This window comes from Ptychodera flava, chromosome 3, assembly GCF_041260155.1.
Source record: "Ptychodera flava strain L36383 chromosome 3, AS_Pfla_20210202, whole genome shotgun sequence".
NCBI classification, from domain to species: Eukaryota; Metazoa; Hemichordata; class Enteropneusta; family Ptychoderidae; genus Ptychodera; species Ptychodera flava.
Genome location: NC_091930.1, coordinates 35771464 through 35787449, shown reverse-complemented (window position 1 = coordinate 35787449; position 15986 = coordinate 35771464). Strand labels below are relative to the sequence as shown.

The window sequence follows — 15986 nt, the reverse complement described above, 5'->3', positions numbered from 1 at the left end:
TTTTTGGGGGGGGGGGGCAAAATCTCCGATGATGTACTGGAAGCCAGTGAAGTTGCATAAGTATCCAGGTAATGTAGACCATTATATGTACAGGCAGCGTTGATGGAACAAGTACTGATGAACATTTCGACATGCTCTGAGAAGCCAACCACGTAAACATCAACTCATGCGGGCGCAAAACCATGGGAGACTAAAATCGGCCATCACCTACATCACCTGAATAATGTCGTTGCGGAAACAAAAGTTTGCCAAATTTTCTAAAAAATAATTCCCTAATTCCTAAGTGGGCCAGGCAGACTTAATGATTCCGAGGAATACTTTGTTTTTCCTTCATAGCCTTACTTTTCAAACCTTTATGAAGAAGCGTTTTGTTCGATGGACGGGCATCGGATGTACTAATCTATTGTTATAAGGGGGTTGTCAGGGTAACAGTTGAGCAAACACCCAACTCAATGTGAAATCAAATCCGAAAGCGCAGAGTCAAGTAAATTTGAGACATCAATTTGCATCTTAAGATGATAGATTCTCACAACGTGACTGGTTGACAACAACACACGATGCATAGAATTCTTAACTTCATACGATTTATGAAATAACAATTACTTTGTGCTCGTTGGCATGTATTCTGTCCGTTTATTACTTCACTAACAAAAAATCAAGGGATACAACACAGAGGACTGTTCATGTAATAAATACACGAGCCTCATATGAAATGTTCTCCATTTGACGCTAAGCAACACTTATAATAATAAAAACCTTTAATTCGAGACCAAACTCATAGAAATATGCAAAGTTGAAATAAAAACAGACAAATACAAATACAACAAACTGTATGCACCAATAAAAAGTCACAACAATACAATGAAGAGATTCTACAAACACAGTAAAACCTTATAAATAATCTGTCATAAAACATTTTCACCATCTATTCCCTTTAATAATATACCTAGACCAGGCTAAGCAGACTAAAGTGTTCGTACTACTCGTCAATCTAAGATAAAAACCAGCCCTAGCTGTCAAATGTCAAACTGTCATTACGTACAAATGTTTCACTTATGCTCAATATTTGCTTAATATTCAAAAGATATCTATAACTATTATTATAAGCAACACGAATGTGGCTTATACATATTTTGGAGAAGACACTCCATAAATGGGAAATGTACGTCGAAGAAAAGAAAGTTAGGAAAAGTCTAGTTTTGACCAGAGTTGAACAGCTATGCAATTTACGAATAAGTAAATTCGCCTGTGAATACAGCGATCTCATTTGGCGTTTTATATCGTCATTGTCATTTCCAAAATGGTTCAAGATGACTACCAAATACTAATATGTTTCTCAACAAATTTCAACACAGTATCATTAAGAAAACTGTGAGGTAAACGTAAAATTTTGTACCTTGATGGTTTTAAAAACAAGCACTTCGGTTTCTTAGCATTAAAGATATTATCGTGGACAGTAGCATAACTACAACACTTTTTAACTAACATATTAAGACCCTTAACAGAGGGACATATGAGGACAATATTGTCTGCATACATGAGATGATTAACACATTTTCCTGCAAGAAAACAACCAATTTGTGTTCCATCAAGGTCATTACTTAGCTTATCTACATATACTGCAAAAAGCCATGGGGAAAGAATTTCCTCCTGTCTGACACCATTTTGACTGGAAAGCTGTCTGACAGCACTGAACCCATCTAACACGAAAATAGTTCTTTTTCGCTTTACGTTTATGTTTTCGATAGAAATGAAATACAAGGTAAGCATGAAAGGTAGACCCATGAAACAAAACCTAGGGGTCAAAAAGTAAGATGTCAGAGAGACCTATCTTGGTCTACTAACACAGCAATCACATTAGTGGAAATGAATAAACTATGCTTAACAATAAGAGACAACTATAGAGAACTTGACACAATGAACAGTGCTGTTTTACTATCTATTCCCCTTTATTATTTACTAGTTACAGCAAAAACATGTATGAACATACAACACGGGACACAACACGAATCGCAACTTTCTACGTTTAACGAATTTTCCTAGCGCCATTTTGATATTTGGCATTATGAATTACTTGGACTTTGAAAAGTGATTGAACAATTCTTATTTAAAAGCTTTAACTCAAAACTACAATAATAATATTTTTAGTTTTTCTTTACTAAAAATATTTCACTGTGATTTTACGAGAGTTCATTGAAAACGCGAACAAGACTGACACTAGTTTCGTGCGGCAGTTAAAATGTTTTTTTTCAAATTACTCAACACCAACGGGCGTTGTCGTTAAATGAAAAGGTTACATTTCTAAAGTAAAGAAAACCGTGCATCTGCAGAGAAAACATGTCGTACTTGCCTGTGTAGGGATTTCTTGTAAAAACTGGTAACGTGAATATTTAAAATGAAATTATGTAAGTGTGCCCAATCCTTAAACCTTAGTTTGTATTGTCAAGTTGGCAACTCGTCAACAATTAATCATCTTAAATTATGTTCGCTAATGCAAATTTTTAAGTAAAATGATTTCATCTTATCTTAGCTGTATGTACATGTCTGGCACAATCTAATATTCAATTTCGTTATGAAATGAATCACTAACAAGTTTGCATCTGGGTTAAAGTACTTTACGCGACAACACGGTGACGTTAATAGATATAATAATTCTGGTTGGTCCTTTTCCGTCTGGGTGAATTACATTTACACAGCATTGCAATAATTGCATATCAGTTTCTGCCTAAATGTCATCAATTTGTTTGTAATTTCATCAATAATTTCCGCTTAATTTCATCATCCATTTCCGCTTTATATTAGCGTAATGGCAGTGACATCACGTGTTCTTGTTCAGCCATCGCCACGAACGTCGTCAGATGATTACAGAGACAGACAGTAGACGTCATATTTGACCCTGGTGACACCTAGATATTATAAAGCAAAAGAGCATAGTTGGGTTTAAATACAGCATTTTTACTTTTTTCTTCCAACGAATGGTTTCTAACCATTTTCCTCGACAAAGACTGTGTTTAAACCCCTGCGATATTAAAAACCCAATACGTGCCATGAATGACGTCCATCTCTATATATATTTTTCATAATTTAAGTTATTGATGAGGATCCCCCACAACACTCTGTTTTAGGCCCAGAAAAATCCGCCTACAATATATATATATATATATATATATATATATATATATATATATATATATATATATATATATATATATATATATATATATATATATATATATATATATATATATAAACATCGGACAGACTGCTGCAACTTCTGTAATGATATGAGTATAATTACGTTAACACATATAATAATTATTCAATTACACTAATTTGTTTGTCCATTTTTATCTCATGTTCAAAGCGCAACAAATTGGCATTGTTTTGGCGTGCAAAGTGTATTTACACGTATCTTTCAATATTCATATCCCGAAGATAATAAGACGGATTGTGCGCTGAATAAATATTGTGTATATGAATACCGCATTGGCACGATTACCTTGCAACCGTCTCCGTTCCAGACACCAGTGTCACTCAGATAATTGCACGCGATATGCTTCATGGTTATGGAAATATTGAGGTCACGCTCTGCCGTTCGAAGCAGAAAACACAAAATAAAAAATGATTTAAATGTTAAATATACCAACGAATAGTATCTTATCTTGCAAAAAGGAAAAAAAACAAGCTCGATTGGCATCGTTGCAAAAGAGCTATGTGTACGAGGAGCACAAAAGCTTAAATTCACGGGCTAGCAACAGCGATCACAATAATGGAAAACACTTTGTAACTCACCGTGTGGGATTGTTAAGACCAGGTAGTGCAATCCAGACTTCAAAAAGTAATTCTCTGGAATAAAAGCAGTAGGACTGTCACCCAAAAAATGGACCTCCACAGAAAATTGGTAGCCTTTGAATTCAGGCATGTATTCAACGATGTGATTGTAGATGTACAGCGTGGAGTTTCCATAGATCGATGTAGAACTTTCCAACTGGATTATGGCTGCATGATATAACTCTGATATCTGTAATGGACAGCAATAATCAATTGCTTTCGAGCAAAATAATGTATTGTAATATTCTAAAACCTATCAAGCCATTTTATTTGTATCTATCCATCTATCTATCTACTATGTATTTATATATCTTGTTATCTACCCCGTATTAATTTTCTATCTTTATCTGTATATTTCTGTTTCTACATTTTGTCTATTCATCCAGATAGAATGATATACATCTATCTCGATCTCTTGCTATCCACATAGATCTCAAGTCATCTAGCTACTGTAGCTAGTTTTGTAGGTAGCTATGATGGCAGGCAAGCAGGCAGGTAGGTAGGTAGGTAGGTAGGTAGGTAGGTAGGTAGGTAGGTAGGTAGGTAGGTAGGTAGGTAGGTAGGTAGGTAGGTAGACTGACGTTTCCCACCAGAAAGTTTCCTTTTTATAATCATTTTTAGCAAAGTGTAATTTGTGATACATAGTTGTGTTGCGAAAAAACTCTGCTTCTTAAGTTTTTGTTAATTGAAAAAAGCTTATCCACATTATTTATTTGCTTACATTTATTTCCGATCGGAAGAGTATGACATCATCAACTTCATGATATACACCTTCTTCCCATGCATGGGTGTCAGGTTCAGATGGATCGCTTGAAAAGACAATCTTGATATCTTCCTTTGTATCTTTCACTAGATATTTATAAAATGACGGCTTGTTAATTTAAACTGCATTGTGCGTGTTTCATGAAACATTATTGGGTGAACAAAAAATAAAGCCTCATAAATTACCCTGTACGCCTATGTTGCAAAAAGAGACCGTAAAGTTATATAAAATCCTGAAATGTATATGGTAGTATGAATACTTACCTTCAAGTTCAGCTCCGTCTTTTGTAGTAAAGGACACACTCAGCACATCATTTGCTTGATCTCTGTTGCCAAGATTGAACGACGATTTATTCAACTGTGAAACCTGTTGATAATTAAAGACAAGCGTGCCATTTACAAGCTCATTTACTCAAAAAAACACTGTTACATTTCTCAAACCTAATTGAGTGTTTGAAAATGGTATGGAAAGTAACTGTTTCATCACTTTGCTCCATTGATGTGTGTCACTTGCGAAACAGGTGTGTATCGTTTTAGATATTATACGCCTCGAAAGTGAGATTAAAACGTTTGCTTAAACTTTCCTCAATGAAACTTTCAAAACATTCTCTCACCAAATCAAGAATAACAATCAGGGATAAAAAGTTTGAAACTAGAGAAACAAATCAATCAACATGAAAGATATTTGACATTCAAAATGATGGCCATCCTTGTGTTGACTCTAAGAGAAACAATTTCATAAAACTGAGACGTTGAATTTGTTTTTCTTTCTCCGAAAACTTAACAATGTGCCAATTAAAGCAATAATTTGAAAATTATTGTAAAATTTTGGGTGACAGATTATCTGTCCCCAAGGTACATTCTACTTGCTTATAGATCATCAACAGGTACTCATTATGAAAAAAGTGTGACTTTGGAACTATTTTCATTTATGCTTGTTTTGTTATATACACAAACTGTACTTACAATCCTATTAATGGTTAAAGGTGATGTCAAATTGGGGAAGAGTGTCTCCATTGAGGGTAGAGCAAAGCTGTTTCCATCTTCCATCACGACTGAACCATTCGTGAGTTTTTCCACGGAATCACTCTGCAAATTCATGTGAATGAAAGCAGTATCTAATACCACAGGACCAATGCCGGGCTCAGTGTTGCGAAGGACAAACTTGGCCAAGTTTTCAGTTGTGTTCAGTACAGATATCATGAGCAGATTTTTGTCTGTTTTGCTTTCGTCACGTTCAAGTGCTTTGTTCTGAAAAAATGTAACCGCTCTCTGCAGTGCTTCCAATACATCTAAAGAATAAATGGTAACTTGTTAGGGCAATTCTTATGATGTAAAGTGGTAGACGATCATTAGTTTTCTTGACGTCATTAATGCAATATATTGGCTCTGGACCTTTATCAACCGACATAAACATGACAACGGTTTTACCTACTCTGAGGCGCCTCATTGTTGAACACCCAAAGTTTTATTAACTTATTGACGTCAACAAAATATGCTTCCCTCGACACTTGTCACTTGTACAATTTACATGAATGTCAAATGCCTTTAAAAGTAAAACCAAATACGTAGGAAAAATTTGGAAATTTACATTATACTACTGTACACATTTTTTCTGCATTATTCCCTCTAAATCAAATGTAAATTAGACGTAATACATCGTGTACAATCTTTACTGCACAGCCTGATGGGTCAGCAGCTGGAAACACAGTTAGAATGTATTGTATTCGTCAGGCATATAGTATATCTTCGGATTAACCGACTGAAACCCATTAGCAACAAAAACGTATCCCTGTTCTTTGAGACACTCTCGGTGGATTCATCTTGTGTTTATATTGACAGAGCTACTTATACTATCATTATGTGGAAGATAAATTACTGCGAGTGCCTTATCAATGAGCTCAGCATTTCAGCGGCTTCGTACGATTCTATTTACAGAGGTTGTACATTCTGTTCGTTTAAAACATTGCTATCCGCAGGCCTATCTGGAACAATTCAATGCCAAAATAAGACAAGGTGGCTGGTTTAGCGCGTGTTACATACGAAGATTGCACCGAACACCTTATGGTATGGTAATCCAAGTGTTAAACGACAAAGCTGTCAAGTAGCATACCATTATCATATTCTTGGAAGTCATTATTACATAGATATCATACACTTTGCAAATGCTTGATATAATGATTCTGTATATGTGTCAAATACGTTCAGTATATACGTACATATACTGATAAAATGCAAAATTTCGGTGTATACTTAGTGTGCAAAGATCTGCATTACGTATACTCATGATCTGCATAGAAATACGCTATGCATATCAACGTATTGGAATGTTCCATACACAAGGATATACGTTGCGTATGAAATTAATATTGTGTTCCATATTAGTCAATATACGTAAAAATAAAAGCGCATATCAAGCATTTTGTCCAGTGATATTTGAATGAAATTATATAAATGAAAAAGGTCGATCAATATTCTAAATGTTCTGAAAGTAAGAGCATTTTCATATATATTACAGATTTTAAAACATTTGATTTTCTTTTCTTGGATGACGCAATATGAAGGCAAATCAAACTTAAGCAACAAATGAATTCAATATAAATAATTCATCGGACTAACTTCTGCAAAAGTTATTCTTTGTGCCATATTTTTTACATTATAATGATAATAATAGAATATAGGTTGTTGCATACGTTTTTACTACAGATATTTCGAATACTCAGAAAGATGTCGTTTTGTTGATTATAAACAATATTTTTGATGAATACTACGGTATATGTTGAGAAATGTCGAAATCTTATAGGAACAAATTTATTACTTTGCCACACACTTAGTTTTTTACTCATTCTACTAGAAATTTGTTCAAAACTTACTCAACAGCATGAAAACATCTATAGCAAAAGCTTGACAAACAAATATATCGATGACGTTGTTTTGTATGAAGAAAGTCTGGATTAGTCAGTACCTGCAAAGGAATTATTGACTTAAGCTAGTCGACAATAAAAAGGAAACAACAGAATGGTCTTCTTTAGCGTCCTGTTTATGGTAGTATTAAGGGCCGATGGAAAAATATGCTATATCTTTTAGGCAAAAATAGAAGATTTTATCAATGACAATGACTCAGAGTGTGACCATTTATATCATGTTTTAGATTGATGTTTGGTTACAAATGTAGGACAGGATGACATTGAGATCACTTCTTCATTCAAAAAGTCACTTTATGTTTCTTTCATTTATTTGACCACATGCTGTATACTGTGTAAATGTCAAGTATTGTCAATTTCTCTCTGTGTGATTTTGGTTGCACACCCTGTATTGGGCTACTACCATCTAAGATCATCAGAAGATAGGACTGCTGATTTAAAGCTTAATAATGGGCTAAATCCACTCGTATTTTATGACAATACACCAAACAAGCTACATTGCATACTAACACACTTTTCCATTGAAAATTATGTTTAATTGAGGGCGCTCACCTTGAGCTAGCGACTTGATTTTATCTTCAGGAAAATTCACGTTGGGTAGCATAGAGATATTGGCCGACACTCTTTCCCAAAATTCAATCATCTTTACCATGAAAAGAAAGAAAAATTCCAAATATTACCACATTTCCTTCGTGTGACGGCCCGCTCTTGTTATGAACGCACTTTTATCTACATCGACGACACTACACATATATCACAGGGCACCAAAAAGTAGTTACTCCAATGAATACTTCGTAACTAATGAATATCTTCACGTTTGTCAAATGTTTTAATAAATGGTAGCTCACCTGAGATGTTGGTATTTTCACCGGCGATGCATCCCTATCATCAATCAGAGCCATTAACCTTATGAAAGCTTCATAGGTTTGGGTAAGCAATACAGAAATAAAAGGTTTGGAAGCGTTAATAGACGATCTGGAGGTAATCAGTGATTTCTACGATCATGAAAGACTTGGTAAATCACAGGATACTAAAGGAAAGCAGAAGGAAAATGAGTCAGATATTAGGCTAAACGGAAGACTCTGTTCAGTCTCTTATCCAAACGTCAAGGAACGATCAAAAACTTGGAACAGATTTTTATTTGTGAATGAATTAATAATGCTGCATGATTTCATGTGCGCTGCAGTGGTCAATAGCACCCTTAATACCAGGATAGGTATCACTAAAAGTTTTAGTTGCATTTCTAAGGCTACTAAAAGGATTTGTATATTTCCTCGTAATGCAATCATCAAACGATGTTGTGTTGTTTTAATTTAATTCCACTTCACTCTATTGTCTACGCAGAAAATAGTTGTAGATGAAGCTTTGCTATACTATCGGCAACCTTGTGGTCCAATTCAGTTGGTATGGAGCATATACTCTACGCTTTAGTTAGTTATTTAAAGTTATATTGCGTTTGTTTTCCATGTTAATTCAAGACTGAGCCGAACATCTCACGAACTTCATTCTTTGTAAAAGACAAGAGTGGTGTATTAGGTGATCAATAAAAGAACGAGAATAATTTCAAGGTAAGGGAAAAGACAAATGTTTTCATAGAAAATGTAATGGGAGTTTAGTTTAATCTATGTAACCATATACTGATAAATTTATATGTGTTTCTTTCTCGTTAAGGTAGGACGCGTCTCGTAAGGTAAAGACTAAAAGTTTTGCGTACAATCCTTCTCTTTCAAAATCAGGAATAAAAATCAGGGGCCACCGTGCAAATCTTAGTACAGCATCACTAAAGTAACAGATTACCTAACATTTACCGATATTTGACATTCCAAATGCCCGCCACCCGTGTGCTTACTGTATGAGGAAAATGTAATTGTCATCTTCTACATATTGTTCGAGGACTCAAATTTTCATATCATTACCAAACATCTTGCGTTTGTCTCGGAAAATACTTTTCTCCTCTGTACGGGTCTAATGTAAAGCTGACGACATAATAACGCCCTGTCTACGAACAAACGCAATGATGAACAATTTATAGCATGCAGATTATATGCTTTGTAGCACCTAAATCAATAATGGTTCGAGAAAACGAATTTCGAAATATGCGAAAAACACTTACAAAACGCATTTCCAATCGCTAAGTCACAAAATTCATACTAATGAGTTGCCTGCATTATAGAATAATACGCTTGAATTTACATGAGTCCGCATGAATAGAGGCTTGCTGAGTACAAGCAATGAATTCTTGACTGTATTGATGCTTATATGCACTGTTCAGCTAAATAAGGAAATAATCAATGCTAATACAGTAAGTATTATTGTGTTTTTATGCAGTATTTGTGACTGTTGTAAGTGTGTCTTGATTTTCAAACAATTTGTTTTGTTGACTACTACATTGTACAATATGTATCTACAATCTCTTCAAAACCGCAAGAAATGCCAATATACAAAAATTTAGCATTGCGTTACTGCATTTCTGACATATGTTTTTGAAAAGAAACACTCACCATCTGTTGTTACTGTAACATTAAAGGAGCAAGACAAAAACTTAGTGGTGCTTATATCTATCTTGCAAAACACAACAGTGTTACCAATTATGAAGTTACTGCCGGCTGCAGGAGTACAAGTTGCAGCTGCTTCTAAAAATGTCCAGGTCACAGCTACAAGTCCCTTTTCGGAATCGTCTTTTCTTTCGATATTCGATGGACAGACAAATTCTATGTTAAAGAAATTACGCACATATAAGGTTAGACATGGTAGGTTAGTACCAGAATAAAAAGTTTAAGTTATAAGTTGTGAACAGCGCAAGACTTTCCATTAAGATTTATGACCTCATACAGTATTTTCTGTAAACTCCCGAATAATGCACAACCTTGCATATGGTTTCAAATTGATTTTCTGCGGAACTAGAAAAAAAAACCATGTTGTGAAGTTGATGCAGCTGCTTACGCGAGAAACATCAGTCTCAATGTCTTCAAGGTCTCTATCGCACTTTCTTAGGGAAAGTAATGGCATGTCCAAGCATTCCTTTACTGTTAAAAAGGCATAATGTTAGCAGAGGCCATGCAAAAGGTTTCAGAAAAATATTTGTGCCATACATACTAACATCCGTCAAAAACAAAACCAGGGGGGCGCTTTAGTTGCTGAGACACAATAAAGTATGTCAACTTACTGAGATAAATTAAAGTTGTTCAAAGCCATCTTAGGTCTCTATAACACTGTCCTATGACTATTTTGAAATAAACGATTCTGAAAGGTAATTGCCATTATGGTGCCTATTTCTACATATAACAAGGTAGCTTCAATGAGTTCAAAGAGTATGCAAAATAACAGCCTGTTCAAGTGTTCTCCTCTTTGGAGACACTGCTTTCAAGAGACACGTTGACCATTGTCTCCTGACAATATTTCTTTCAATAACAGCTTATTTTACAATTATCTGCACAGAAGATTAGCCAATTATTTAGGTTATATAACTGGAGAAGACTTTAAAGAGTAATTTCAGAATATATTTCCAAAATCGAAACCAGTCTTCGAATATATTTGTACAGATCGATAATTGCTCTAATTGGAGGAGTAATGACAGTATATGACAGTATATGACAGTACATGGCGAGATTCCCCGGCACAAATGCTGTAGGTTCGAAATCATTTCCATATGAAAAGATACCATTTTTGAGGTGTGAACTGACTGTCAATCGGTGATTACTCTACAAATATCACGGGCTATGTCATATTCATTAACATTGTGATCTATTGTTCTACTTGATCGGTAGTTTATTTACTCTCTGGGGAGTCATAAGCCGTTAATTCGGCAATGCGGAATTTTTCCGCTCTCAGGGGATTAGTCAGTCTACCTACATGGTTTGTGCCGGCCAATTCCCTCATGTACGTGTTTACATAGCTTCTAATTCAGGATAGATAAGTAACTGATCATGACAATGACATAGTCGCTGCTTGTAATTCTGAATTAGTCAGTGCAAATAACTCAATTGAATTCGATATGATCAACATCAAGAACAAAATGAGATTGTACGAAAAAAACCTATTTGCGACTTTTTCCTATATTGGATTGTACTGCAAACAAGTAGACATTAGTATGAATGGCAATGGGTTATGTCCTCTTACCAAGTTGGGTACAATTGGGTGTGCCATGTATATGTACTGGCTTTCCAAATGTCAAAATTCCACCAATCTTCAAGAAATTGTTTAAGGCATGCCTACGTAACGGTTCTTATTATTCATAAAGTCAGAACGCCAGATGTGAACAAAGTGTGTGTTCACTTCAGAGTAGAATTTCTATAATTAGCTATTGATACTGCTAAATGCCTTTCTTGACAGTTAAATCTTTTTGCAAGTTTCATCCTATTTAGTGCATTCAATGTGAAAACATGATTAGATTCAAGTCATATTGCACTTAGTAGCGTTAGAGATTTTCTTCATTATTTCGGAAATATGTCCTTCTATCTGAACGACCTGTTGCATATACAAGAACAATTTTGGATAAGTTCAGCGATGCAACAGTGCCTTTAGGCATTACAGCTTCATATCGATATCCCGATATAATTATTTTCCTGACATTGCGATTATATTAAATATACATCTTTTAGGTTGGCCTTGTGCAAGATACGTCTACAAAATTAATTCTTATCAAATTGTTCACACAATGCATATCTTTCCATCAAATTCCATCTGATCCATCTGACCTAAAATTTCCAGACTGAGATCGTTGTCTGATCTGATTTTGGACTGCTGCTGTCAAGTTTTTCTTTTGTTTGAACTATCAATTGAAGAGATTTCTGCTGATTCCCTTAGAGGTTTCCGTGTGCTGTTTCCTAGGCCAAGATGGCTGCGCCATTCATTGACAGTGGCCGCTTAGATACGTTTGCCGGTCTAACAATGAAACATGGTGTGAAGTGTAAAGCCATGGAAGGAGTCTCCGTTGAAAAGTATTTACCGGCTATTTCATCGATTATTGGTTCACAGAATATTATTGCTGCTTCAAGAGTTTACGGTTCAGTTATCGTTTATTTCAACTCAGTTACCTGGGTGGAAAATGTGTGTGTCAATGGTTTTGAACTGAACGGCTACACGATTCAAGTTGAGCCTGTTGTGAAACCAGCAACAAAGTCATCGTATCAGGGGTTCCACCGTTTATTCCAAATCATGTGATTGAAAGTGAACTCCTTACTTTTGGTAAACTTGTGAGTAAAATCGAAACAATTCCTCTCGGATGCAAGAGTGAACAATTGAGGCATGTAGGATCCTTTCGAAGACATGCTTTAGTGCTGATCCAAGCCGACTTTCACGGTACATGGGAAGGACCTTTGACTGTTAACATTGTGATCTATTGTTCTACTTGATCGGTAGTTTATTTACTCTCTGGGGAGTCATAAGCATACGAATACGAAGGTAAAGATACAGAATTTATCGTTCAACTGAAGAAATGAAATGTTTCAAGTGTTGGCAAAAGAGACACGTACAGCGTGATTGTCAACAATCGTTCCAAACCGAATAAACTGCTACATTGCAAGAAAAAGACAATACCACCGTAATTAACGACGATCAGTTTGAAAGAGGTGTCAAAATTCCGACCAACAACGATGAACTTGTTCAACGTCAGATGGAACCAATCAGTGGTGATTCGTCGACTGTTTTCAATCACAACACAGTTGTACGTGAACGTGGAAATGAAGACACAACGATGACTGATAATGTTAATGGTCATAACGTCGCGGACTTTTCTGATAAAAACGTTATTGATACACACAGTAGCTCGCAACAGAACAGTGATGGCCTTGGTAACGAGGAACAAGAAAGAATAGTGTGTAATAACGAAACTGACATTGTTCAATGTGAACCGGCTTCAGAAATTGATACAGAAACTGTCTTGAACACTGACAGAACGAATGGCAACGGAATTTCAAATGCAGACGATGTTACTGATGATGAGAGGGTACGAACCCCTCCATCGCCTTTCCACCCTTCTCCGGACCTGTGTTTTACGCAAGCTTCGGAATCCTCGGTGTTTTCTCCGGCTTGCACTCCGTCGCTTGTTCTCTCCGGACTTTCTGATTTCGTCCCGGATTCTCAAGACATTGCAAACAAGACCAATGCATCAATGGACATGGATATGTCTGCAGATGTTCCTCAGAGCATATCATTCTCACCGCTTTCTACTCAACACATTGCAAGCCCATCAACAGAAGACAGTTTGAAAGATTCAACGCAAAGACAGACTGATGACAATGAATCTGTGCTATCGGACATTTCAGATTTTTCGTTTTTCCATGATGTATCGACTCAATCGATTGCAGATATCTTGGAAAATACAAAATACTCAAAGACGTTTATTCAGAATTGTTTTGACTTTCATCCAAACTTGAAAGAGCTTGCAAAAATGTTGCTGGGATTTCGCTCTTCACAGCCCGTGAACACCGCAACGAGAGCTCGCATCTACAAGCTGGTTCATAAAATCAAAGACTATGTCAGAACTACTGGTAGGTCAACTGCGATTGAGTCTTCACTTTAATTCAGGTTGTTATGTGGAAGCTTCTTCTCACAATCCTATCTACAGGCATGGCTTTCGTTGGTGTCGAGACTCGATGAAACGATTTCAAGTTTTTGATTTTCTCAAGCATACCAACCCGGCTTCTTGTTACCTTTTACAAAAAACTCACAGCATACCAAGTGATGAAAAATTATGGCCTTTGATTTGGAGAGGACGTTGTATTTTGTCGCATAGTTCAACAAACAGTGCAGGTGTTGCTATATTGTTTTCGCCATCCTCTACAATTGATATCATTCGTACATCAGAACCAATTCCTGGACATTTACTGCACGTGCAAGCAAACGTTGATGGCAGCCTAGTCAATATTATTAATGTCTATGGACATACTACTTCCAGTGAACGGTTGTGGTGTTTTACCAAGTTGAATGATCTGCTATCAAGTTTAGATGTTAATAGTGTAATTATCCTTGGTGGAGACTTTAATTGTACTCTGAATGAAGAATTGGATAGAATCAATTGTAAGGAGTCTGACATGTGTGCAGTACGCTATTTTAATAATTTAATCCACAAGTACAGGCTTGTTGACAGTTGGCGTCACTATCATGGGGACAACCGTAATTACACCTGGCACAGAAATGATAAAAAGGCTCGTCTTGACAGGATTTACGTCAACAAGTGGATGAAATCACGCATCACGGTGGCTTCAATTCATCATTCTGCGCTCACGTTTTCTGACCATTCATTGGTAAAGTTAAAAGTAACTCAGAAAGAAGTCAAACATCGCAATCCAATATGGTGTCTCAATACAAGCATTTTAAAGCATATTGAGCTGTATAGAGAAATCATTACACATTTTTGGTCAAACTGGAGACAGCAGCAGAATCAATATTATGATTTGTGGACATGGTGGGAAATTGGAAAATGGAAAATCAATCTTAAACTCACAGTATTGTGCTTCGAACCAGTACAACCTGAAATGGGATAAATTGCGTTTAGAGAAGGAAATTCAAGAACTTGAGAAAAGTTTACATGGAGATAAAAGTGTCTTCGATGAATACCAACAAAAGAAAAAGTTCTCTGGCTCAGTTGGTAGACCTGGAGAGAAGAGCTCGAGGTGCAGCTGTACGATCTCGTCACCAATTACTTATTCACAGTGATGTTTCGAACAGTTTACTTTCCCTTGAGCGAGAGAGGGGAAGGTCAAAGCCCATTATTCACATGAAACGTGCTGACGGATCAATAACGGAAAATCCTGATGAAATTCGTGACATTTTTTACAATTTCTACAAGGATCTTTATTCTGCTGAAAATGTTGACGTTGATGCTCAGTCGGCAATTCTCGACAATTTGGCGCGATTAAATGAGGAAGATCGTGATTATCTTGATGGTGAAATTACTCATGATGAACTTACCTTTGCTGTAAAACAACTTTCAACTGACCGTACTCCAGGAATGGATGGTTTGCCTAATGAATTTTACAAAACATTTTGGTCAGTTATTGGTCAAGACCTTCATAAGGTTTTCATTGAGTGTTTTCGTAATGATCAGCTTCCTATTTCTTGTCGGAGAGCAGTGCTAAGTCTTCACCCGAAAGCTGGAGACAACAATTTAGTCAAGAACTGGAGACCCATTAGCTTGTTATGTAGCGATTATAAAATTGTCATGAAAGCTCTCTCAATTCGTTTACGTAATGTTCTTTCCAAAATAATTCATGTTGATCAGTCCTGCTCTATTCAAAATCGCCACATATTTGACAATATGAATTTATTACAGGATAATATTTTCTATGCCAATGACACAAACTCACCTTTGGGTATTTTTGCTCTAGACCAGGAATAGGCTTTTGACCGTTTCAGTCATGATTACCATTTTAAACCTCTGAGCTCTTTTGGTTTTGGACCCCGCTCTATTAATTACATTAAAACACTCTATACAGATATTCAGTTAGTGTTAAAGGTAAATAGTTC

General features: G+C 36.0%; 1 protein-coding gene across 1 annotated transcript in view; it reads right to left on the bottom strand.

Annotated features, from left to right (window-relative positions):
* Positions 1-616: 616 nt before the first annotated feature.
* Positions 617-15986, bottom strand: part of LOC139126396 (uncharacterized) — a 36877-nt gene continuing 21507 nt past the window's right edge. Inside the window, exons 4-13 of the mRNA XM_070692460.1 lie at positions 10019-10228; positions 8366-8433; positions 8070-8160; positions 5560-5885; positions 4858-4960; positions 4553-4680; positions 3793-4021; positions 3500-3588; positions 1383-2906; positions 617-965 (exon numbers count right to left, since the gene is read on the bottom strand). Of these exons, the coding sequence (XP_070548561.1) occupies positions 2799-2906; positions 3500-3588; positions 3793-4021; positions 4553-4680; positions 4858-4960; positions 5560-5885; positions 8070-8160; positions 8366-8433; positions 10019-10228 (1352 nt within the window). The 3' untranslated portion in view covers positions 617-965; positions 1383-2798. The remainder of the gene's footprint in view (positions 966-1382; positions 2907-3499; positions 3589-3792; positions 4022-4552; positions 4681-4857; positions 4961-5559; positions 5886-8069; positions 8161-8365; positions 8434-10018; positions 10229-15986) is intronic.